At 50.7% G+C, this 22,384-nt stretch overlaps 7 protein-coding genes across 7 annotated transcripts; 4 read left to right on the plus strand and 3 right to left on the minus strand.

Moving 5' to 3' along the window:
* Positions 1 to 647: 647 nt before the first annotated feature.
* PG985_002573 (cysteine proteinase) lies at positions 648 to 1,752 on the minus strand (the record flags this gene model as incomplete). Its single annotated transcript, XM_066822342.1, has 2 exons — positions 648 to 1,657; positions 1,704 to 1,752. 2 exons carry the CDS (start codon positions 1,750 to 1,752, stop codon positions 648 to 650), a joined length of 1,059 nt encoding a protein of 352 aa, XP_066689774.1.
* Positions 1,753 to 1,879: 127 nt separating this feature from the next.
* On the minus strand, positions 1,880 to 3,820 carry PG985_002574 (ubiquitin carboxyl-terminal hydrolase; the record flags this gene model as incomplete). The annotated part of the gene is made up of 1 exon (XM_066822343.1): positions 1,880 to 3,820. One exon carries the CDS (start codon positions 3,818 to 3,820, stop codon positions 1,880 to 1,882), a length of 1,941 nt encoding a protein of 646 aa, XP_066689775.1.
* A 1,282-nt stretch (positions 3,821 to 5,102) lies between these two features.
* PG985_002575 (VHS domain-containing protein) lies at positions 5,103 to 7,483 on the plus strand (the record flags this gene model as incomplete). The annotated part of the gene is made up of 4 exons (XM_066822344.1): positions 5,103 to 5,179; positions 5,246 to 5,378; positions 5,440 to 6,520; positions 6,570 to 7,483. 4 exons carry the CDS (start codon positions 5,103 to 5,105, stop codon positions 7,481 to 7,483), a joined length of 2,205 nt encoding a protein of 734 aa, XP_066689776.1.
* An 850-nt stretch (positions 7,484 to 8,333) lies between these two features.
* Positions 8,334 to 11,076, plus strand: PG985_002576 (uncharacterized protein; the record flags this gene model as incomplete). Its single annotated transcript, XM_066822345.1, has 5 exons — positions 8,334 to 8,445; positions 8,504 to 8,701; positions 8,902 to 9,570; positions 9,628 to 9,819; positions 9,872 to 11,076. The coding sequence occupies 5 exons, from the start codon at positions 8,334 to 8,336 to the stop codon at positions 11,074 to 11,076; spliced, it is 2,376 nt and encodes a 791-aa protein (XP_066689777.1).
* A 1,810-nt stretch (positions 11,077 to 12,886) lies between these two features.
* On the plus strand, positions 12,887 to 15,094 carry PG985_002577 (glucose-regulated protein; the record flags this gene model as incomplete). The annotated part of the gene is made up of 5 exons (XM_066822346.1): positions 12,887 to 13,024; positions 13,101 to 13,285; positions 13,363 to 13,753; positions 13,801 to 14,850; positions 14,909 to 15,094. The coding sequence occupies 5 exons, from the start codon at positions 12,887 to 12,889 to the stop codon at positions 15,092 to 15,094; spliced, it is 1,950 nt and encodes a 649-aa protein (XP_066689778.1).
* Positions 15,095 to 17,437: 2,343 nt separating this feature from the next.
* On the plus strand, positions 17,438 to 18,386 carry PG985_002578 (alpha/beta-hydrolase; the record flags this gene model as incomplete). The annotated part of the gene is made up of 2 exons (XM_066822347.1): positions 17,438 to 17,596; positions 17,664 to 18,386. The coding sequence occupies 2 exons, from the start codon at positions 17,438 to 17,440 to the stop codon at positions 18,384 to 18,386; spliced, it is 882 nt and encodes a 293-aa protein (XP_066689779.1).
* Positions 18,387 to 18,620: 234 nt separating this feature from the next.
* On the minus strand, positions 18,621 to 20,696 carry PG985_002579 (uncharacterized protein; the record flags this gene model as incomplete). Its single annotated transcript, XM_066822348.1, has 8 exons — positions 18,621 to 19,349; positions 19,424 to 19,653; positions 19,722 to 19,748; positions 19,841 to 19,948; positions 20,004 to 20,022; positions 20,088 to 20,255; positions 20,348 to 20,449; positions 20,529 to 20,696. 8 exons carry the CDS (start codon positions 20,694 to 20,696, stop codon positions 18,621 to 18,623), a joined length of 1,551 nt encoding a protein of 516 aa, XP_066689780.1.
* Between the last annotated feature and the right edge of the window lie 1,688 nt (positions 20,697 to 22,384).

The raw sequence follows: 22,384 nt of genomic DNA on the forward strand, positions 1-22,384 counted from the left end.
TAGCGGAGGTCGGCTCGGGTCCCGTCGGCCTGTCACTCACTCAGTCACTTCCAGCTGAAGTTCGGATGCAACTTCCACGATAATTTACCACTTGGATAGAAGAGCTTCGAGGGTGACAAACCTACATACCAATCAGTTTCTCTCTCTCTCATCTAATATACGTGCCTAAAGAGGGGATTTGGGGTTCGAATACGCCACCACCCCCTTTTCTCCCCTGGGCGTTAAGCGCATCCTCTCGACAGACGGCCTTGCCGGTGCCGGGCTAGTCTGCCAAAGTTTACTGCCCTTACGTACCGACCAGCTTCGGTTGGCTACACACATGTAAATACATACGTATGTCAGACAGGACCGCCCTAAGCTAGTATAGGTGCCGGATAATCAAGTATTACCGAGGCCTGTCTGTACACCCTGCCAATGGCGCAGCGCCCGCTGATGGTTTAACACACCTTGTACAGTCCCCGAATAGGTCATGGGTAGAAGTTGGAAATCCGTCTTTTTGCGATATAAAGCTAAGGCTTCCTTCTAGCGAGCTGACGCCCTCGTTTCATATATATGCTTCCCCAGATGCATTATATTATATGCCGATAGATAACCTTCTACTATGTAACGAAGATACCACCTCTTGCTCATGTCAGGTGTGACGCCCTTTATTTCATTCCCTCCGGTGGTCTGGCGTACTCCCACTCGACATCCTCTCGCTTGTAGAAGAGCATCATAGGCGTAAAGGATGTCACTCCCTTGTGGACAAACCAAGCATTTTTCATTTCGTCGAGCGACTTCTGGGTGACGATATCGTCATTGCAGAAGAACCAGGTCTGGTCTGGCCCCTGCCGAACATATGAGACGTAGTGTCCGCCGGTGATTCTGTCGCCGCTATGCGAAATAACACCATAGAGCTGGTAGGTAGGCGTCCCACTAAAGCCATCATGGTTTATGTGACTGACGTTCTTGAATTCAGGGGACACGTAGTCAGAGAGATCGAAATTGTCGACTTCAAACTGTGCTACACGCATCGACTTGAAATCATTTTCGGAGTTTTCGCGTGTCAGCCGTATGCACAACAACCGTGGCAGACGGATCATATGGCGAGTCATTGTCTTGCTCATGTGCACTTCCCCTTTGGCTTTACCACAATCAAATCCTCCAAATCCTGCCGCGTCCTTATCTTCAGGTACCTTATTTTCTGCGAAATATCGTTCCTTCAAGAGTGTGTCAAGACTTATCGGTGTGGTATGCAGGTTGTTCTTCTTGTCCTTATCAGTGACAACGGCAATAGTCAACATGAAGGTAGACCAATCGAATTGCTGTGTAAGCTCGCCGCATGTATCGGTGTCACATTTGGTGCTCTCTAACACTCCCATTCCCCAGTCCCGATCAAGAACAGATTGATTTGTCGCAGACCATCCATCCCAGGATTCCTTGATCAGTTGGCCCGTTGATGGAACAACTTGTTTGTTTGCTTTGTAGTCTTCGCCGGGCTGGGCCCAATTGCTGATTGCGGTGGCGCTCCCTCGTACACGATTGGTCTCTTCGCTCAGTTGGGGAAAGATAAAAAGAAGATATTCCGAAGGGTCATGCTGGTTACCGTCTCCGAATCTGTATGTTTTGCCCTTGAGCATGTAGCCAGAATGGCGTGAAGCGCTATATTTCTGAACCACTGTTAGCTGTCAAGGTGCTCGACATATTTCTGTGTTGTGACCTACTAGTAAGGTGGTTGGTTTCAATGCTTGGAACTGCTTCCCGCACAACCATTGCAAAAGATTTCCCAAGATTCGTGCCATCAACTGAGGGTCTTTCGCATCTCCTGGGGCCCAGTTTGCTGGCCAATCTTTGTTGGTAAACTGGGCAGCAAAGCCTGGGGAAGCCAAGAGGCACTGGATTAGCGAGATTGCGTAGCACTTGTTCCCTCATTAATAAGACCCGTGGGCTTGCTATTCGGCGCAGTAGCAAGAGCTGATTTCGCGAAAATGGCATCCGAGGCAGGCTCTCTTGATGATACGCCACTGTAGCTTGTCCGCGGGAGAGCGGGCGCGGGTCGAGCAGGGGGGGCAGGCGGCAATTCATTTTCAAACACATTATTCCTCCTTCTCTGTTGATCGTGCAAAGCTGCCTCTTTGAAGTCTGAAGACATGGATTCCTGGTGTTCTCCAATGGCAGGAAATCGCCGGAGGAAGTCACTTTTCGATGTAATGTAATCGACCTGGTTCCGCGCCGCGGCCTCCTTCCATGTTTTGATTTCATCAGCCGCCAGAGTCTTGATGCCCGTCTTCGACGCCAGGAGTGCCCGGGGACGGAGGTGCTGCGCAGCGGTGTTGGTTTTGGACTCCCGTAGCGACTGGGACCCAAACAGGTCGACCCAGCCGTCGATACCGCCGTCAAGTAGTTTTGGGGGACGTCGCAACTTGATCGGGTAGTCGAACTGAACCAAGGCCTGGTAGAGAGTATATAGAGCCATTTCCTCTGAAACCTCCGATGGACGCTTCGGTATAGACGAAGAACTCTGGTCATAGAAGACAACAAGGTCGAATTGTGCGCGGCTCTCAAAGGCTTGCATCTCCTCGTCCGGGGCGATCCCCAGACTGTCCTCGATCTCGCTGGCAGAAACTATCCCGCGCGCAAGTACCGAGGGCTCTATACATATTGAGGTCTGAGCAAAAATATGGCCTTCGTCGTAGTCTTCCCTACTTCGTACATCAACCAACATTAGGCGAATGGAGTTAGAGCCGTAACTCATATAGTTTCTCAGCTCCTCTGGCGTGATAGTTTCGCGGTCAGAAATATGGGATTTGGTAGTCGATGATGTTGACGGCGTGCCTTCACCCAATGCATGAGCCGGAACGAAAACCTCGCTAATTGTTGGTCTAACAGGGAGATCTACTGAATTCCGCGCTGATGAAGGGACCGAGTTGATGGAATTTGTCCTACTGAACATGCCTCTTGGAGTGCTCGACGGTAGGTTGGCCGTCTCACTCGTAACGGTTCCCCTAGCTGGGCTGTAAATGGCATCTGGGAGCTTGGGCATCGGTGGCAAGGCACTGTCGATCTTGGGTAACTGTCGCGGATCCGCCCCACCGTTAACGGATGGCGATGAAGTGGGCGATCCATTGGAAGCGATTTGAGGATCGCGTAGCCTTGCGAATCGATTCAGCAGCTCCTGGGAGCCCGGTTTTGCCGATGATGATCTAATCGCATTCCCGTGAAGGGCCTGTGGCTTCGGCTGCACAACCGGTTTTGGCTTACCGGCAGGGACAAATTGCTTGTCTGCCCCCTGCCTGGTTTGGGCAAAACCACCCAACTGGACCCCGTTTGCGCTGCTGCTTCTCATGTGAGAAGGCACAGCGGAAGGCACACTGGGAAATGTTGAGAGGGCTGCCGAATCAGACCCTTTCCGAGGTTGCACCCCGCTCCTCCTGTTGTCCTCTTTGATATCGTCCTTGATCTTGTCAAATGTAGCGCAGTGGTTGGTAATATTGCTCTTGAGGGCGTTGTATAGACGACTCAAGTCGCCGTTTCCGGTTTTGAGCGACGGATAGTCTTTGTGTTTAGGGATCTTGTCGACAGCGATGGTGAAGGCAGTGATAAACTCTTGGAGAGCCAAATCGGGTCGTCTGAAATCGTTGTAGGTGATGGCTTGTCGCATGTGCTTGTCGCCTACCTCGAGGAACTTGCGTAACGGGGTATGCGGGTTCAAGTTCACGGCAACCGAAGTGAGATCGTCGATATGCGGTAGGGGCCCCTTCTGGCCGCTATGGCCGTTGGCCGAGGGCGGCGTTGCGAAGCCATTCGCGCGGGTTGCGACAGACGCTGGGGCGCTAGGCATGATGTTGGTTGTCGTTGGGCGTTTCCGAAGCTGCAGGTTATGCGAATGGCATGTCGCAGAAGCTGGTCGAAGTTATGGCAAACCCTGGCGACGAATCTCTAGTTCAAGGCCAGCAGCAGAAACTACGTATCGCCTTGGTGGTGAGAGTACGCATCGGAATGGAGCGGCATTCTTTGGGAAAGACAAAGCGGGATGCGATCGAGAGAGACTAACGTACAAAGCCGCATGCGACTCGAAATATATGAATGCAGTCAAGAAAACGCTCTATGAATACGTGAACGGTGAGGACAATGCATGCCAACAGTGCGTTGAGAAAGCTCGCTCGGAATTTGTGAGAATCGAATACCTGCCCAAATTATCTACCGGGGACAAAGACAAATCGACGTCGTGGTAACAGCGCTGACGTCTCGAGGGCTCGGCGGAGCGCACCACAACAGCGAAACGGTACTTTGGGCATCCGTCATTGGGTACGCTTGGCGGATAAAGCTAGAGGGCGATCTACCTGGAGCCTAGGCAAAGTCCAGCCTGGGTAAAGTGCGTCACGAGCTGGGTATCCTCCTAGCTTCTGTCCTAGCCACACCTTTCATCAATTACCAATACGCCTGGTTGTTGTGAGCCAGGCAATACCTACCTAGAGCCAGTTGCCGGGGTCTTGTTGTACCTTAGGTAATGGGAGCCACATTATGTAAGTAGCAACTGACATCCAGAGCGTGGTGCGCCTCTTCCAGGGATTTCAAGGTGCCAACCAGATTGAAGCATCGAGTGTCAATAATTGATGATGACATCCTTTTCTGGTTGTCAATATCGAATTCCATATATCATTGGCGGGCATTGTGAGTATCATCTTGGTGGCCGGAGGCTTTCAGAAAGATGGACATGTAGCCTTAGGTATGTATGTACATAGTGATGAGCCACTATGAAACCTAGTCACAGGGGCGGGGCAGCTTGGATCTAGGTACCTACCTGCCACTGACTGCGCAGCAGCAAGCATCCTTACATCTTAAAGTACGCGTATCCATCTCAAGCTGGCCAGCTCCTTCATGTGGCTGCCTTGCATCAAAAGATCAAGAACCCAAATTGCGCAACCTCATCAAGCCGATCCATCTTCATTTTGCTGTGCAATCCGAACGTGGCTCATCTCCAACATCGACCCTCACGTTGCAGACCATTCAAGGGCCCCATATTGTTATCACGCCCCCTCCGCGCGACAGATTTCGGATTACAATACCTTGGTTAATCAATCCTTAGGCCTCAGCGCCCCCGACCTAGGAGCTCTTGCAAGATGATGGGAGGTTGGTGGTCGTCCTCGGCCAATACCGCCCTGGACGAGCAGATCGATAAAGCAACCAGCAGCAGCTTGTAAGATCGTGTTCCAACTTAAACTCCGGCAACTCTTGCTGTGACTAACTGCGCCCTGTCTTTTAGGGAGGACATCCCACTCAATCTCGAGATATCTGATGTCATCAGATCCAAGACAGTCCAGCCCAAGGAGGCCATGCGCTCCTTGAAGAAGCGCATAGGCAACAAGAACCCAAATACACAATTGAGCGCGCTCAACGTAAGAACATCGCCGACACGATTGACCAAACGAGAAGGGCGCCACTAACATATCGGGGCAGTTGACGGATACCTGTGTCAAGAATGGGGGCTCCCACTTCCTCGTGGAGATTGCCTCCCGCGAGTTCATGGATAACCTAGTGTCTCTCTTGCACGCTGTTGGTCCTGCTGCTGTCAACCATGATGTGCGGGGGAAGATACTGGAGTTGATCCAGTCGTGGGCCGCCGCCACCGAGAACCGATACGAGCTCAAATACATTGACGAAATATACAAATCGCTTCAAAGGGACGGGTATCAGTTTCCCCCCAGGGTTACTGTTGCCAGTAGCATGATCGATAGCAGCGCGCCGCCCGAGTGGATCGATTCCGACGTCTGTATGCGATGCCGGACCCCATTCACGTTTACGAATCGCAAACACCATTGTCGTAATTGCGGAAATTGCTTCGACCAGCAATGCTCTACCAAGACGCTTCCTCTTCCACATCTGGGAATCATGCAACCAGTTCGTGTTGATGACGGGTGCTACGCCAAGCTGACCGACAGGTCCGGTAAAGGAGCACCCAACCTGAGCCAGGAGCGAACGCCCACGAGCCCTTCCTTTTCCCACAAGGATCGGAGCGCCTCGATCATGCAACCCCGAAATGCGCGGGTCGATGATGCCTTCGACGAGGACCTCAAAAAGGCTCTGGCAATGAGCTTGGAAGAAGTCCAGAGTCACTCGTCTCTAGGAAAAGGCTACGTACCGAATACGACGAACGCGAATCCAGCTAAGAGCCACGCTCCGGAGCCACCGACAGGCAAGGCGGCAGAGGAGGAAGATGACGATTTGAAAGCTGCCATAGCTGCGTCGCTCGCCGATATGGAAGAACAGAAGAAGAGGCACGCCGCAGCGCTCAAGGAACAGGCCAACAGTAGCCAACCTGTAGCAGCCGGTGCTCCATTTGTCCTTCCTAGGAATGACTACGAGCTATCCCCCGTTGAGGCCGAAAATATCAACCTGTTTTCCACGCTGGTGGATCGGCTACAAACACAACCGCCGGGTACCATCCTTAGAGAGCCTCAGATACAAGAGCTTTATGATTCCATTGGCGCCCTGAGACCAAAACTCGCACGGACTTACGGCGAAACCATGAGCAAGCATGGTAAGTACATTACATACAGACAGGGCAATCACGATACTAATTCAGCCAGACACCTTGCTCGACCTCCATGCCAAACTCTCGACTGTTGTGCGCTATTATGATCGCATGCTAGAAGAAAGATTGTCGAAGACCTACAGTCAACATAGCATTGGCGGCTACAATCTGCCCACTCCACGCCAGAGCTCCGGCACATATCCACCAGTGCATCCCAACGCACCCAGCCATGCTGGACCTGCCGAGAGCTTCTATACCGGAGAACAGGCGGATTATGCCCGAGGACCGCCAGGACACAGCTATAGTCAGCATCCAACTCAAACACCCCAGCCACAGCAGTTCTTTGGTTACGACAAGCGTGCTTCTATGTCAATGCCGCCCGCCCAATACCCACAGCAGGCGATCCAGCGAAGCGAGAGCTGGCAGAGCCAGGCTCCAGCCCCTTCTGCCCCGACTCAATATAGCAACCCAGGCTATGTTCCCAGTGAGCAGGCAATGCAGCCCAGCCATGCTCCCACACACGCAGCGCCATCGCAGTCAGCAGTCAGCAGGGGGGCCGATCCAGCCGCGACTCCCATTGCTGATCCCAATGCCGCGTTCTACTACGCCAACAATCAGCAGCAAGATCAGGACCGTCAAACACCTAGCCTACCAGGGGACACCGCCCCTTCGCCATATCCCAACCTACAGCAGCCCGCCAGTTACAACAGACAGTCCATCCCGCCTACGCCAGCGTCGGTTGCGGCTCAGCCATCTCAGCCTAGCCAACCACAACAGCAATACCAAGCGCCATTACCCCAGCACCAACAGCAGCCACCATACTGGCAACAGCAGTCTACGGGTCAGGGCCCACACGCATACCAGCCCGCAAATGCTGCTTATCCTGGTTACACGCAGGAAACGTTTCCATCGGCCCCACAGCATGCACCCCAGCAGCCCGCGGTGGAGGAAAGCCTGATCGATCTTTAGTGTTTAAAGACTTTACTGTAACACGTTTGGCGTTAGGGTCAGGATGCATGCGTCCTTGTGCATGGGAGGGTATACGCCTATTCTAAGGGACAGTTTGTACGATTCTCAATACCACCATGATTTCCACGAGTGATTTTGCCATGGCGAATGGGGGCTGCTTGTATGTAGTAGTGCAGTATTGCAAGTTCGCCCATGATGAAAAGAGTATATAATGTTTCTGTACGATATAACGTACCTAAATGAATTGCCAAGTACCAATTGAAAACCGGAGACAGTGTCTAGACTGACCAGATGCTCATATCTCATGGAATAGTAAACTCGCCAACCACATTTGGAAGTATCATCGCATCTCCACTGTTTGGTCGGTATTTGACACTCGGAGGAATACCGTATGTATTTTGAAAAATAAAGTTCAACGTATTGATCGGAGCCATCTTGTCAGTAACATATCACAATATGTCGCCAACTCTCAATACCAGACCTTTTCCAGATATTCACATAAGAGTTGAAGGCATTCATTCACCAGAGCAGAGATCCGGAAATTGAATGACGTCATCCTTTCCAGCCTGCCAGCCGATAAAGAAACCTCGAAGTGCCCCGCTATCAGGAACAATTCAGTACCCCGCCATTCTAAATAGCCCTCCAGAGCTTCAATGACGACCTGGCTGATCTAAACAATCGTGCCTAACCCATTTTTTCGCTGGAGACGCGACACACCTAACTATCGGCCGATCACTCCTACACATACACACACACGCATACCAAGCACCTATCCCAGGTCACTTGAGAGTCACCTGCACATCCAGCACTACAACCTGCCTACCGAGTGGCCTGACCGAGGCGGATCAAGATGTCGCGCCATCAAGCGTACCGGAACTACGACTACGAGAATGACCTCGACGAATTTGACGGCCAAGAGGCTTACGACGATGAGGAGGAGGAGCTAAGCCCAGAGGATAAGGGTATGAGATATGATATAATCTTCCCTTTTCAACCTGTGCAATGCTGACCCATCCTCAGCGCAAATGGAAGCAGGGACAACCCAAGTGCGACACGCTCTCGGCCCGCAAGCCTCAAAAGTGACCACGGCGCAGATCCAAGAGGCATTGTGGCACTACTTCTACGACATCGACAAGTCCGTGGCATACCTGGTCACCAAACACATCGCATCTCCCAAGGCTGCCAAATCTGCCCCGGCGCAGAAGAACAAAGGGGAAGGTAAGTCAAAAGTGCAGTTCTCTTCACCGATGCCCTACGATATACTTGGCCTGGCGAAGTCGCCCTTGGAGCTGGAGCAGATCCTTACAAGTGCATGCGCGTGTGGGGGGAATGCGTTAGCACACACCTCAAGGTTGGTGACAGGTTGATATTGGGGCTCCCCTTACGGATCACGAATGGCCAAGCTGACTCATGAGAAGTCGCATCTGGAACGTGTCATGAATCCTCCAAACACTTTTCTTTCGCGGACTTCTTCAGCGACATGCCGTGGGGAAATATACCCAAGCACCGCGAGGGCAGCTTCATTGCACCTCTGTACCCTCGCGGCGGGTTGCTTGGCGGGGCAGGTACTCCCGGGAAGCCATCCAAGCTGCAACAGCTGGCCTTGGCGCGTAAGAAAAAAGCTGAAGAGCAGAAGGCCGGGAACATGGATCAAGATGTGCAAGGCACTGCGACCCAGCTGAGCCAACTGTCCGTTGCTCAGGATCTCGGTGTCAACGAGGCGGGCAAACCCCTTTCCATCACGGGCCCCTCCAGCCCAGATTCAACTCCTTCCTCGAAGAAGCCGGGACTCGGTACCCTTTTGGCGGATCGAAAAAGGAAGGTTGCTGATCTGGGCCAGGTGGAAATCCCACCCGTGACGAAGCCGTCCCCTGAACCATCAGTTACAACTCCCAATGAGGACCCTGCCCCTGAACCAGCCACTCCATCTGCATTTGCACAAACTTTGTTCGGATCTGCTCCAGCCGCTCCTAAGCCTTTGCCAAAAACTTCCTATCAGCTCCCATACATGGCTTTGACATCGTCTGTGTCTGAAGCTTTCTCAGGCCCCAGTCCAGATGATGTTGTACTGTCCGCGCAAGCCAAAGGTTCGCTTTTGGGAACAAGGAAGACTGATGAACAGAAAAACTAACTCGAACCAATAGCCAGCAACAAGAAGCTTGCCAGCAGTTCATCCAAGAAGACTGGCGGCCACGACACCAAGATGGATCAAGCTTCTGAGGGGGTGAAAGCCATGAATTTTGACGATGCACCACTACCAAAGAGCAAGAACCTCAATGTGTTGAAGGAATACGAGAACTCAAATGCCAAGAAGAGTGTCAGTTTTGTTGTTGTTGGTAAGTGGCCCTGTCTCTTGTTTGTTTTAACCCATCCACTGACAAGATTCAGGACACGTGGATGCCGGTAAAAGCACCCTGATGGGGCGTTTGTTACTGGACCTCAAAGTTGTTGACCAAAGGACGATCGACAAGTACCGCAAAGAGGCAGACTCCATGGGAAAATCCTCGTTTGCGCTGGCCTGGGTCCTGGATCAACGTGTGGAAGAGCGGTCCCGCGGTGTAACAATAGACATTGCGACCAACAGGTTCGAGACGGACGCCACATCCTTCACAATATTGGATGCACCGGGCCACCGCGACTTCATCCCCAACATGATCGCAGGCGCTAGCCAAGCGGACTTTGCGGTACTGGTAGTCGACGCTTCAACCGGCGCCTTCGAGGCCGGTTTGAAAGGCCAGACACGAGAACATGCCCTCCTCATCCGTAGCATGGGTGTCTCCCGAGTCATTGTCGCTGTTAACAAGCTTGATACCGTGGGCTGGTCTCAGGAGCGGTTTGATGAGATTTCACAGCAGGTCTCGGGGTTCTTGGTTGCAACCAACTTCCAGCTCAAGAACGTCAGCTTCGTGCCTGTGTCTGGTCTTCGTGGGGACAACATGGTACACAGATCGAAAGACTCGGAGGCTGACTGGTATACGGGTGGTACTCTGATTCAGGAACTCGAGAATTCGCAGCCCTTGGCACGAGCTTTGGATAAACCTCTCCGAATGACGATTTCCGAGGTTTATAAAACTACACAAAGCCCCCTGTCCGTAGCAGGAAGGGTCGATGCTGGATCCTTGCAGATGGGTGACGCGCTCTTGATACAACCCAGCGGCGAGAAGGCCTACGTCAAATCACTCGAGGTCGATTCGGAACCCGTTGATTGGGCAGTAGCGGGCCAAAGTACTGTCATACATCTTACCCATATCGATCCCATTCACGTTCGTGTGGGCGATATTGTGTGCGATCTCAAGAAGCCTATTGGTTGTATCGACACGTTTACAATCAAGGCATTGGCCTTCGACGTGCTAATGCCGATGCAAGTTGACGTTCATCGAGGGCGGTTACATGCGGCTGGACAGATCGTGGAGATGCCAGCCATCTTGGACAAGGTTAAGGGCACGGTGCTCAAGAAGAAGCCCAAGGTGGTGAAACCAGGTAATATTGCCAGGGTTGTAGTCAAGCTAAGCGACAAGATGCCGCTGGAGGCAGGCCAAAGAATTGTGTTGAGGAGCAACGGTGAAACGATAGCAGCTGGGCTCTTGGAATAGAAAGTTGTCAAGGCGGTCCCAGATAGAGCATTTGTCTTCTCCCTCTGTAAAAAGACGATACCCAAATTTACTGCAGTCTGTTACTCTCGACCTGCTAACCATCAATTCTCAGTGATGGCATACCTAGTGAATATCTATGCAATTATGTATGTAATTTGTGTACATGGGTTGCCACTGGCTGTGGTTGAAATATATGTAGTCACGTAGGTCGTAATCCGGTCATGTCTGAAGAAACCCAGCAGCGGAGCTGAGCCCAGCCTTGACAGCTATTATTAGAAGTGTGGTCCCTTGAATGAGTAGCGCCTTGGGTCTTTGGTCCTCAACATAGCCAGTAGTAAGCATTCCAGGAACGATTGGGCAACAGCTGCGAACAGATACATCAATTAGGTATGCTCGAAGTAGACTTGTGGGGATATGTAGGTTATTAGATGACACCACCAGCCCAGGCGCACTAAAGTGTTCTTCTACTGATAGGATGGGACAGATTGAGGCTCTTCACAGGTGACAAGACGGACAAACTACCTAGGCAGGCATACGGCTCTGAGCTCGGTGAGCGGGAGGTAAGATGCGGTGTAATTGCCAATCAGCTAGGCCTGGACACCGGACAAAGATGGTCCGTTGGTGCGTCAAGGTATCTCAAGACTGGCAAGGATCAATATGCATCATGTCGTGAGTCTTATTGATGTATCTTGCTCCAGGCTGCCAGCCCACCCGGGGGGCGAAAAGGACAGCAAATGTGAACAAAAGAAGATGGAAGGGGGTGGATACGCATTATCGGAGCCAGTCCATGAGGGCCCCGCATATGGCAAAGATGCCGGGTGGAAATCTGGAAACATATGTAGCTTCTTCGAGAATGTGCTACCTACAGCTGCGGAGAAATGATGAATGGCCAGTCTCCAGTGACTCAAGATGATTGCAACCTACCTGGACCTGGGAGTACATACTAACAAACTGCAACGTGTAATATACTATGTGTGGGCTAACACGACGGGATGCTGTTATTTACCAGCGGTGCCTGAGAAAAGGCCACAAAGAGCTTAAAAGTTAAAATAGCATGGTGTGCCTGTGCACTCCTGCAAGCTGGCATCAACCGCGCAGGGCTGATTGGTAATTGATGGAATACATCCCACATGTACCTAACTTCAGGTAGGTACTACTAACTTCAATGGTGGTATTTTTAGAGGTAGTTCAACACAAGTCTATGTACATGTAGTCAGTACTCCCTGTATACACATTTCCAGCCTCATTGCTCACTGCATTGCATTCAACGTCAGACGGTGCTACTGCAATTTCATGTGGTCAACGTGGTTCACAGTGACCAGCAGTCACCAAGTCAAGTGTTCACCTAACTGACCAGTTACGGTATTCGACCCGTCCCTCCAAATCAAACAATTGCGGTCCCCACATGGTCTGTGCTGCCCAAGTGCAAGAGTGCCAAGCACCAAGCAGCAAGTCCCCTAGTCCAACTAGCCCACTAACTGGCTAGTCCCAAAAATCTGGCCTTTTGGAAATCTGGCAACAACTGGACAAGTATTCACTTTGCGGGCAGCACAGTCTTGAATCTCTACATAAGGGAATTCTCCAGAGCTGTTGCCGGTCTGTTCAACTTCTCTTCCCCCATCTCTCACTACTTCCCAGTGGTGCCAAAGACAACAACACAACGACCAAAGTCAGCTCGAGCTTCCACATGCTCCAGCCCTGATAGGTCTCTATCTGCCTTTTCCATAACCCCTCCACTTACATATTATTTGTCGCCATTCTTACAACTGCTTGTCGACGATTCGAGAGTTGCCCACACATATCCCCCGCCATGTCGCGAAGCTCTCAGAGCTCGTGGGCCTTGGGCCTGGGCATGATCGCATGGATCTGCCTCCTCTTCTCCCCCCTCGCTTTTGTCCAGACGGTGCGGGCCGACGAGTCTGCGGAAGTTGGAACTGTCATTGGTATTGTAAGTCAAGACCACACCATCTCTCCCTTGGGGGCTCCCGCCGCTGCTCATCCTACTGACCCGTTTCGCTCTTCAGGATCTTGGTACTACCTACTCTTGTGTCGGTGTGATGCAGAAGGGCAAGGTCGAGATTCTCGTCAACGACCAAGGTAACCGAATCACCCCGTCATACGTCGCCTTCACCGAGGAGGAGCGTCTGGTCGGAGATGCCGCCAAACAACAGGCCGCTGGGAACCCCTACAACACCATCTATGACGTCAAGTAAGTGGCATTCTCTCATGGCAGCTGCGAAATGCTCTATCCTCTGCAGCATGGCAACTAACACGTCTATTTTTCAGGCGTTTCATCGGTCGCAAGTTCGAGGAGAAGGAAGTCCAGACCGATCTCAAGCACTTCCCCTACAAGGTCGTCAACAAGGCCGGCAAGCCCGTCATCGAGGTTTCCGTCTCTGGCAGCAAGAAGCAGCTGACCCCCGAGGAGGTCTCTGCCGTCATTCTGGGCAAGATGAAGGAGGTTGCCGAGGCCTATTTGGGCAAGAAGGTTACCAACGCCGTCGTCACTGTCCCTGCCTACTTCAACGACAACCAACGACAGGCCACCAAGGACGCCGGTATCATTGCCGGTCTCAACGTCCTCCGTATCGTCAACGAGCCCACTGCTGCCGCTATCGCCTACGGTCTTGACAAGACCGGTGGTGAGCGCCACATCATTGTGTCGATCTCGGTGGTGGTACCTTCGATGTGTCCCTGCTGTCCATCGACGATGGCATCTTCGAGGTCCTGGCTACTGCTGGTGACACCCATCTTGGTGGTGAGGATTTCGACCAGCGTGTCATCAACCACTTTGCCAAGTCGTACAACAAGAAGAACAGCGTCGATATCACCAAGGATCTCAAGGCCATGGGTAAGCTCAAGCGTGAGGCCGAGAAGGCCAAGCGAACTCTGTCTTCGCAGATGTCTACCCGCATTGAGATTGAGGCTTTCTTCGATGGCAAGGACTTCTCCGAGACCCTGACCCGCGCCAAGTTCGAGGAGCTCAACATGGATCTCTTCAAGCGCACTCTCAAGCCCGTCAAGCAGGTTCTCGATGACGCCAAGCTCAAGAAGGAGGAGATTGACGACATCGTCCTGGTCGGTGGTTCCACCCGTATTCCCAAGGTCCAGACCCTTCTCGAGGAGTTCTTTGCCGGCAAGAAGGCCAGCAAGGGTATCAACCCCGATGAGGCTGTCGCTTTCGGCGCTGCCGTCCAGGCCGGTGTTCTGTCTGGTGAGGAGGGTACTGAGGATATTGTCCTCATGGATGTCAACCCATTGACCCTCGGTATCGAGACCACTGGTGGAGTCATGACCAAGCTTATCCCCCGTAACACTGCCATTCCTACCCGCAAGAGCCAGATCTTCTCGACTGCTGCCGATAACCAGCCCGTCGTCCTGATCCAGGTCTTCGAGGGTGAGCGTTCTATGACCAAGGACAACAACCTCTTGGGCAAGTTCGAGCTTACCGGCATTCCCCCGGCTCCTCGTGGCCAGCCCCAGATCGAAGTCTCTTTCGAGCTCGATGCCAACGGTGTCCTCAAGGTCTCTGCCCACGACAAGGGCGCTGGCAAGCAGGAGTCCATCACCATTACCAACGACAAGGGTCGTCTCACCCAGGACGAGATTGACCGCATGGTTGCCGAGGCTGAGAAGTACGCCGAGGAGGATAAGGCCACCCGTGAGCGCATCGAGGCCCGTAACGGTCTCGAGAACTACGCCTTCAACCTGAAGAACCAGGTCAATGACGACGAGGGTCTCGGTGGCAAGATCGACGAGGAGGATAAGGAGACCGTAAGTTGCACTAACTCAACCTACCTACTCACCTGGCTTTTCACTAACATGATAATAGATTATGGATGCCGTCAAGGAGGCCACTGACTGGCTCGACGAGAACGCCGCCTCTGCTACTGCTGAGGATTTCGAGGAGCAGAAGGAGAAGCTCTCGAACGTGGCTTACCCCATCACCTCCAAGCTGTACGGTGGCTCTGCCCCCGGTGGCGAGGACGATGAGCCCGCTGGTCACGACGAGCTCTAAGCTGCTTTTGCATTGATAGATCTGCATTGTTACATACCCTGACCTAAACAAAAAAATAGAGAAAGTTCAGAATATTGCTCTCCATCTACGCGTGAACATCTTGTGCCGGGATATACTAGCAACGTGATGAAATGCGTGACAGAGTTCGAAACAATCAAGTGGCTGTGGCCATATTTGCATATTTGGATCCCTGGACGTGTTGAACAGTGACGCAGATCATGTCACTACTAGTTGAATTTCGACACGGAAAAGGGGTTATGGTCTACATAACTTCTCCCGTAGGTGATATTCGAAGACCAGTGGGGTTGGGGTCCAGCTGGTCATAGGGCTACAATCAAACTTCCAATGGTCGATGCATTCTTCACTTCTGCCTGCCTATGAGGAAATAAGACGGACGCAAGCCCGGAGATCGTGACGGCTCAGCAGTACAACGACGAGACGAGGGCGTCTGGGAAAGCAAGACTTATAAGTTGACAAACAGGATGCGACGGTCAAAGAAAGGGGAACTGGGAATACCGCCTTGTTTTACTCTCGTCAACCGCGTTCGAACGTAGACCGATACACTCCTAGGTTGGGGGAGGGACGCTCATGCAACGAACATATTGCCAGCTCAGTGAAGGGCAATGCTGGTCATTGCTTCTCCCTCTTTTTGTTGGGCTGGTGCCACGGGATGCATCATCTGGCATACAGAAAGGGGAGGGAGGGAGAGGGGGCACGTCGGATGACCCAGGCGGTCCGAACGAAAGGATACTGGGCTGCAAGAGGTTCAGATGAGTGGAAAGGGAGAGAATTTGTGCGGCTTTGGCTTCCGTGGACAGGCTTGGTATAAGATCGACAAAGGTATGTTGGACTGCGAAGAAAGGAGGAGCTTGTTGACGACGGCTTTACGCGGTTCGCGTTCAGCACTTCTTCTACCAGGGGAAGTCTCTCGAGAGTCTTACTGGATGGGCCAGAGTCAGTTCCAGTCCTCCGGAGCGGATAGTCCTTAAGATTGTCGATATTCTGCCAAAGAAAAAGCGGCTTGGGTGGGCTGGGCTCCTCGAGTGCTGCCGTCCAGTGTTGCCGGCTCCGGGGCATGACGACAACCACCAACCATCCGGCTGCGGTATTCGGAGATGGAAGCGATGCTTCGCTCCCCCTGGCTGATCTCTCTCTTTAGCATCTTGACCCCAGGCTCTTGCAATACCAAGCGCTACTGCTACTTTTGCTACCACCGACTTAATTCCGTGTCGGATTAGGGAGAGTTGGGGGGAGAGAGGGCTATGCGCGGTTCTTGGCATGTGAGATAGATCCCCAGGCCTTGGTATACGCCCGATTTCGATGGCCAGCTCATTTGGATTTAACAAGCACAGCTCCCCCGGGAATGACAGGCGGCACTTTGACAGCATTGCAGGCATGCATGCTGCAAGCCCAGTGGCACCCAAGGAGAGGGTAATGTACTATAGATGAATGCCGGCCACATTGTGGGGTGCATATAGGAAAGTATGAGTTTTCATTGGCGCCTTCTGTTGCCTTCTTTCAAGGCGGCGTAAGGGGTGAAAAAGGGTATGATGTTGATTACTGCACCCAAAGATAAGGAACCAAACCCGGTTTAGCTAATCTTGTATTGATGAACTTCGGATATATGTGACTGTTTATTGACGGACGGGAAGGGATAGTCGTAGTTTAGAGGCGTGAGCGTGTCATCGCAGCCGTGCTGGACCCGCCTCTCTCCTGAATGCCCTCTCTTGGGAATGGAAGAGGGGGGCATGGTGACTGACCCAACAACCTCACTTACTTACTCCAATCGCGGGCAAACGTGGGGAAACTCAATGACATGCATGCGGACGAGGAATACGCCTAGAGATCCGGGAGGCTGTCTGGCCCAACAAGAGGGATGAAATGCAACAGCATGGGGTCCAGAAGCCATATCAGCCAATTGGATTTACCCGGTAACTTGGCCAGGACCTCCGAGCCGTCCCCAATCCAGCAAAGGCTCCGAGTCTGCGACTCTGTCAATTTGCACCACGGGGTCGCGGCTGTTGCCACCGGATCTTTCGCGTAGCGTTTTGTTTAACGCTGCATACAATATCTGGGCTTTTACCGAGATGGGTGGCAGACGTGGCGGCATGAGGCATGAATAGGCCGAAGGAAGGGGGGGTCCTATTTCTGGACGAAATGGACAACTATCAATGCATGTATACTCATATATATAGGCAAGTCCTTCCTCGCAAGGGAGAATTAGATTCCAGGACCAGCACAGTACAGCAAGATCAGGAGTACTGTGGGAATACCAGCAAAAAATAAGACGAGAGAAACAGAAGACTAAAGAGGAAGTTGAAGTAGCAAGAAGACATCGACAAGATGTTGTTCCGTTCCCTCTTCGCCGCGGCCCTCGCGGCCACCACGACCATGGCCGCCTCCCTGCAGGCCGTCACCGGCTTCGGCACCAACCCCTCGCAGATCCAGATGTACATCTACGTCCCCGACAAGCTGGCCACCAACCCCGCCATCGTCGTCGCTGTAAGTGGAACCCCCCTTCCCCCTGGAAAGCGAGGGAGTAAACGTGCTGACTTTCGTTCACCAACAGCTCCACCCCTGCGGCGGCTCCGGCCAGCAGTGGTTCTCGGGCACGCGCCCGACGGTGCAGTACGCCGACCAGCTGGGCTTCATCCTCATCTACCCCTCGACGCCGCACATGTCCAACTGCTGGGACGTCCAGAACGCCGCCTCGCTGACGCACGGCGCGGGCGGCGACGCGGCCGGCATCGTGCAGATGGTCAACTACACGCTGGACAAGTACACGGCCGACCCGGAGCGCGTCTACGTCTTCGGCTCCTCCTCGGGCGGCATGATGACCAACGTCATCGCCGGCACCTACCCCGAGGTCTTCGCCGCCGGCTCCGCCACGTCGGGCACCGCCTTCGCCTGCTTCGCCGGCGCCCCCTCGGCCACGCCCTTCAGCCCCAACCAGACGTGTGCCCAGGGCCTGCAGCACACGCCCGCCGACTGGGGCAAGTACGTCCGCAACGCCTACCCGGGCTACACCGGCAAGCGCCCCCGCATGATGATCTGGCACGGCACCGGCGACGCCCTCGTCCGGCCCCAGTGCGCCCTCGAGGCCCTCAAGCAGTGGAGCGACGTCCTCGAGGTCCCCGACATGAAAACCGTCGCCAACGTCCCGGCCTCGCCCTACACTCAGTACCTCTACGGCGACGGCTCCAAGGTCGTGGGCTACATGGGCCAAGGCCTCGGCCACATGCCTGCCATCAACGACAAGGTCATGCTGACATTCTTCGGTCTCCTTTCCTGAGCAGGTTTGGGTCAAGCCACTCCCCTTAGAGGACTAGGATGGAAATCAAGGGTGGGAGAACCAGTGCACACAATAGTGGTTCGGCTCCGAATGTATATCTCAATGTTCATGCGTTTACTGCATAAGGGTACCATCTGAATATATTCCAATCGCTCTCTCTCACTCTTCCTCTTCGTAATCTCCGCGACCATGCCTGTGGCCTTGCTGGGCTACATGTAGCGACTACGCATTTCCTCAACGGCCTATAGCTTCCTTGGAAGCCAATGACTGATCTTTGCCATATGCAATGGGATCGACGTTGTTCTCCAATGTATCCGCCGAATCTCCTTTCTTCAGACCGAGCTGGCGGACGTCCCAACCTTGGCTCTCCAGATGAGCGCGGAAGTCGGTGTCTTCCTTGGCAATGGTATCCTGGCCTATCTCGGGGACCAAGAAGTAAACGAGCGCCGCGGACAACAAGCACAAGCTGGAACTGACGTAAAAGGGGTACTGGTTCCGCTTGATCTCATCGTCGCCACCAGCATCCTGAATGAAAGGGAAGACCAAAGTACCGACGAAGGCGCCGATCTTGCCGACTGCGGCCGCAATTCCGTAGTACTGGCCCCGGACCCCGGTTGCGCATGTCTTGGAGGCCAGAAGACCAATGTTGTTGCCAGGACCCAGCTCACCGAAGGTCAGAAAGAGACCGTAGACCACGGCAAACGCCCCGACGACACTGGGCTGGGCGAGTTTGGCATAGCAACCTGCCATGATGAAGCCGACAACAGCCTGGAGTGTGACTCCTAGGATTAGGGTCCATCGCGGTCCAAGCCTGTCGCTCACGGGGGCGCCCAGCATCGTGCCAGGAATGTAGAACAGCATGATGACAGTGTTCCACCCAAAAACTGTCGTGAAGGGAGCTTCGCCGCCATAGATACTGGAAAGGATTGTGCTCGCGTACAGGCTGAACGCGTAGGCAGAGAACTGAGACCGTCCAAGGTAAGCCAAACCAATACGCCGTATGAGCAATGAGTAATGGGCCACTTGTGGAAACTTACGTCGTAGAGGAACCAGACAAGGCTGATTACGAACAACCGGAAACCGTAGTACTTAAGTACAAGCCAGTAGGGTGTTTTGGTGTTCTTCATAGACTCGCGACTGAATTCCTCGGGCTCTTTTAATTTCAGCCGAAGCAGGAATAGAACCAGGGGAAAGACGACACCGATAGCGAGTGGCGTTCGCCACATGGTTTCCAGGTGGTTGTTGTGACAAGCAGCAGCCACCACATCTAGATAGATAGATCATGTTAGAACACCAAATGTTCCGCACTTCCTCTTTTGTTCTTGCTCGACTTACAAGGCACAAAAGCACCAAAGACGAAACCTGTGGCAATCGTAAGTCAGCACCCTGACCTACATTACGGTCTCGTTGCTCCCCTGAGGCGGAGAGCAGCAGATGAGAGGACAGCAGCTTACCCCAGTCAATCATGCTGTTGGTGAACAGGATGAACCATGCATTGCGAGTGCCACTCTTCATCTCACCAGTTGACTCGGCACATGCGACGCTTCCAGCTGGATATTCGCCTACCGGAACAATCAGTCATCCGCGATACCTGCCTTGCTTCCGGTGTTCGCTTACCTCCGATGCCGATGCCGACCTGCCAAAGTGAGATTAGCCACATAGACTTAAAAGCTGATGGTGTTACCACTTGCAGAAACTCACAAAGAAGCGCCATGCGGTCAAAATGTTGAACATGCCGATGGCTTCGCCATGCCAGTATGAAGCAGCAGCCAGAGCAGTGAAGATGATCAGGATCAAAGTCGAAACCAACAGCGAGCCCGTCCTAGACCAGTGGTCCGAGGTGTAGCCAAAGATTAGCATGCCGACTACCTTGAGACGCAGAGAACAATGTCAGCACAAGTCGAGGTGTTTTGGCCCCCGTGGGAAAGCGCCGGCAGGCGCTGCCGGATCGCCAGACTTACCGTGCCAGCGAAAGCGATGTCGTTGACGAAGTGCTTGGCATTGGAATTGGACCATTCATCGCCGTATAACTGGGCGAAAATGGGCGACACAGAACCAATGACCTAAAACAGCCAAAGACACGGCAAGTCAGTAAGTATCCCGTCAACCATTCACGGAATAGCTATGGTATCTGGTGCGCACATTGTTCACATATCCGTCGGAGAACAGACCGGCGCCACAAGCCATGATGGGAAATAGGGCATGCCAGAACTTCTTGTTGTCGTTCGTGGAAGAAGCTGCATCATCGGCGCCATCGCGAGACACGATCTGTTGCGGCTCCTCCTCTTTCTTCTTCTTGAGGCCAAACATGTTGGCTAGCACCGCGGGATGACAGGGCAGGTGGTGGCGTAGAACATAAATGTGCCGGGTGAGCAGATTACGTGGATGCAGGTGGAGCTGTAGGTTGTAGGTGAAGGTGTTGACGAATTAGTAAGTAGGTAAGTAGCTTGGTAGGCAGGTGAATGAATACTAGGTATTTTGATTCATAGGTGTAGCGAGACTAGTATGAAGCAATTGTCAAAGAAAAACAATGCATCATGTCTTGTATTAAATGAAAGGTTCCCTGCAGACGCAGTCTTGCAGCTTGCTAGGTTCGGTGCGTATGTGTGGGTAGGTATGTATGCGGATGCAATGCAAGCGTACCACCACTGCTTGCTTGCAATTAGATGTAGGCAAAGGTCACATGGTACTTTGGAACCCAAGGTGGTGAAAAGGATCGAATGGAATTTGCCTTACTTCCTGCCGACTGGTTCAAACAAATCCCTCCTTTGCTCTATCGTCATGTCACAAACAACCTCCCAATTTGGGTTTAGATAAGGGCGATAGACGGAAGGGCATCATAGGCCAGCGTCCCCTCTTCTGCCATAACATGCTCTTCGTACTTGGGTAGTCACCCGCAAAATCCAGCCAATCAGACAGCAGGACACCGTCTCGTGCCAATGCATTGGATCGATGGCGGTGTATCCCAATAAGTAGCTCGGCTGAGGTGGGTCGCTTGGGTCGGCTGATAAATTGGACCTAAATAGCTAATTATATTAAAGGATTTTTTATAATATTAAGGCTATTTACCGCCCTATTTTTTAAAAAAGTATTAAAAAGTATTATTTTTTAATTTTTTAAAAATTTAATTTTAATAGTAATATAATTTTTTATAAAAATATATATTATTTAATTAATATTAAATTAAATAAATTATTAAAAAATATTTTAAATTTATAATTTTATAAAATATATATATTTATTATTTTTTAATTTTTTAAATTATTTTTAAATATAATATAATATTATTATTTTAAATTATTTAAATATTTAATAATATTAAAAAGTTTTTTTTTTAAATAAATATTATTTTATTTAAATTTTATATTTTAAAAAATATATTTTTAAAAAGTTAATTTAATAAATTATATAATAATTTAATATTATATTTTAATAAAAATAAAAATAAAAAAATATTTTTTAAAAATAATATATAATATTTAAATATTTATAATTAAAAATATTTTTATTTATAATAATTTATATTTTAATATTATATTTTAAATTTATTTTTAAAAAAAATATAATAATTTAATATTATATTATTATAAAAATAAAAATAAATAATATATTTTTAAAATAAATATAAAAAACGTTTTTTATTATAATATATATTATTTAAATATTATATTTTTATAATAAATTAAAAAAAAAAATTTAAAAATATTTAATATTTTATTATTATATTTTAAAAAATTTAAAATTAAATAATTTAATTATAAAATTTATAAAAATAATATTTAATTATATATATTTATTATATTTAAAAATTTAATATTTTAATATTATAAAAACTTTATAAAATAAATTATTATATATTTAATTATATATTATTATTATTATAATTAATTTTAAATATAATATATAAAAATAATAATATTTAATAATATTTTTAAATTTAAATATAATTTATTAATTTATATAATTAAAAACCGTTTTTAAATATTATAATATTTAAT

The sequence above is a fragment of the Apiospora marii genome (genome assembly GCF_038362585.1).
Source record: "Apiospora marii strain CBS 49790 chromosome Unknown utg000002l_segment0_segment0, whole genome shotgun sequence".
NCBI lineage: Eukaryota > Fungi > Ascomycota > Sordariomycetes > Amphisphaeriales > Apiosporaceae > Apiospora > Apiospora marii.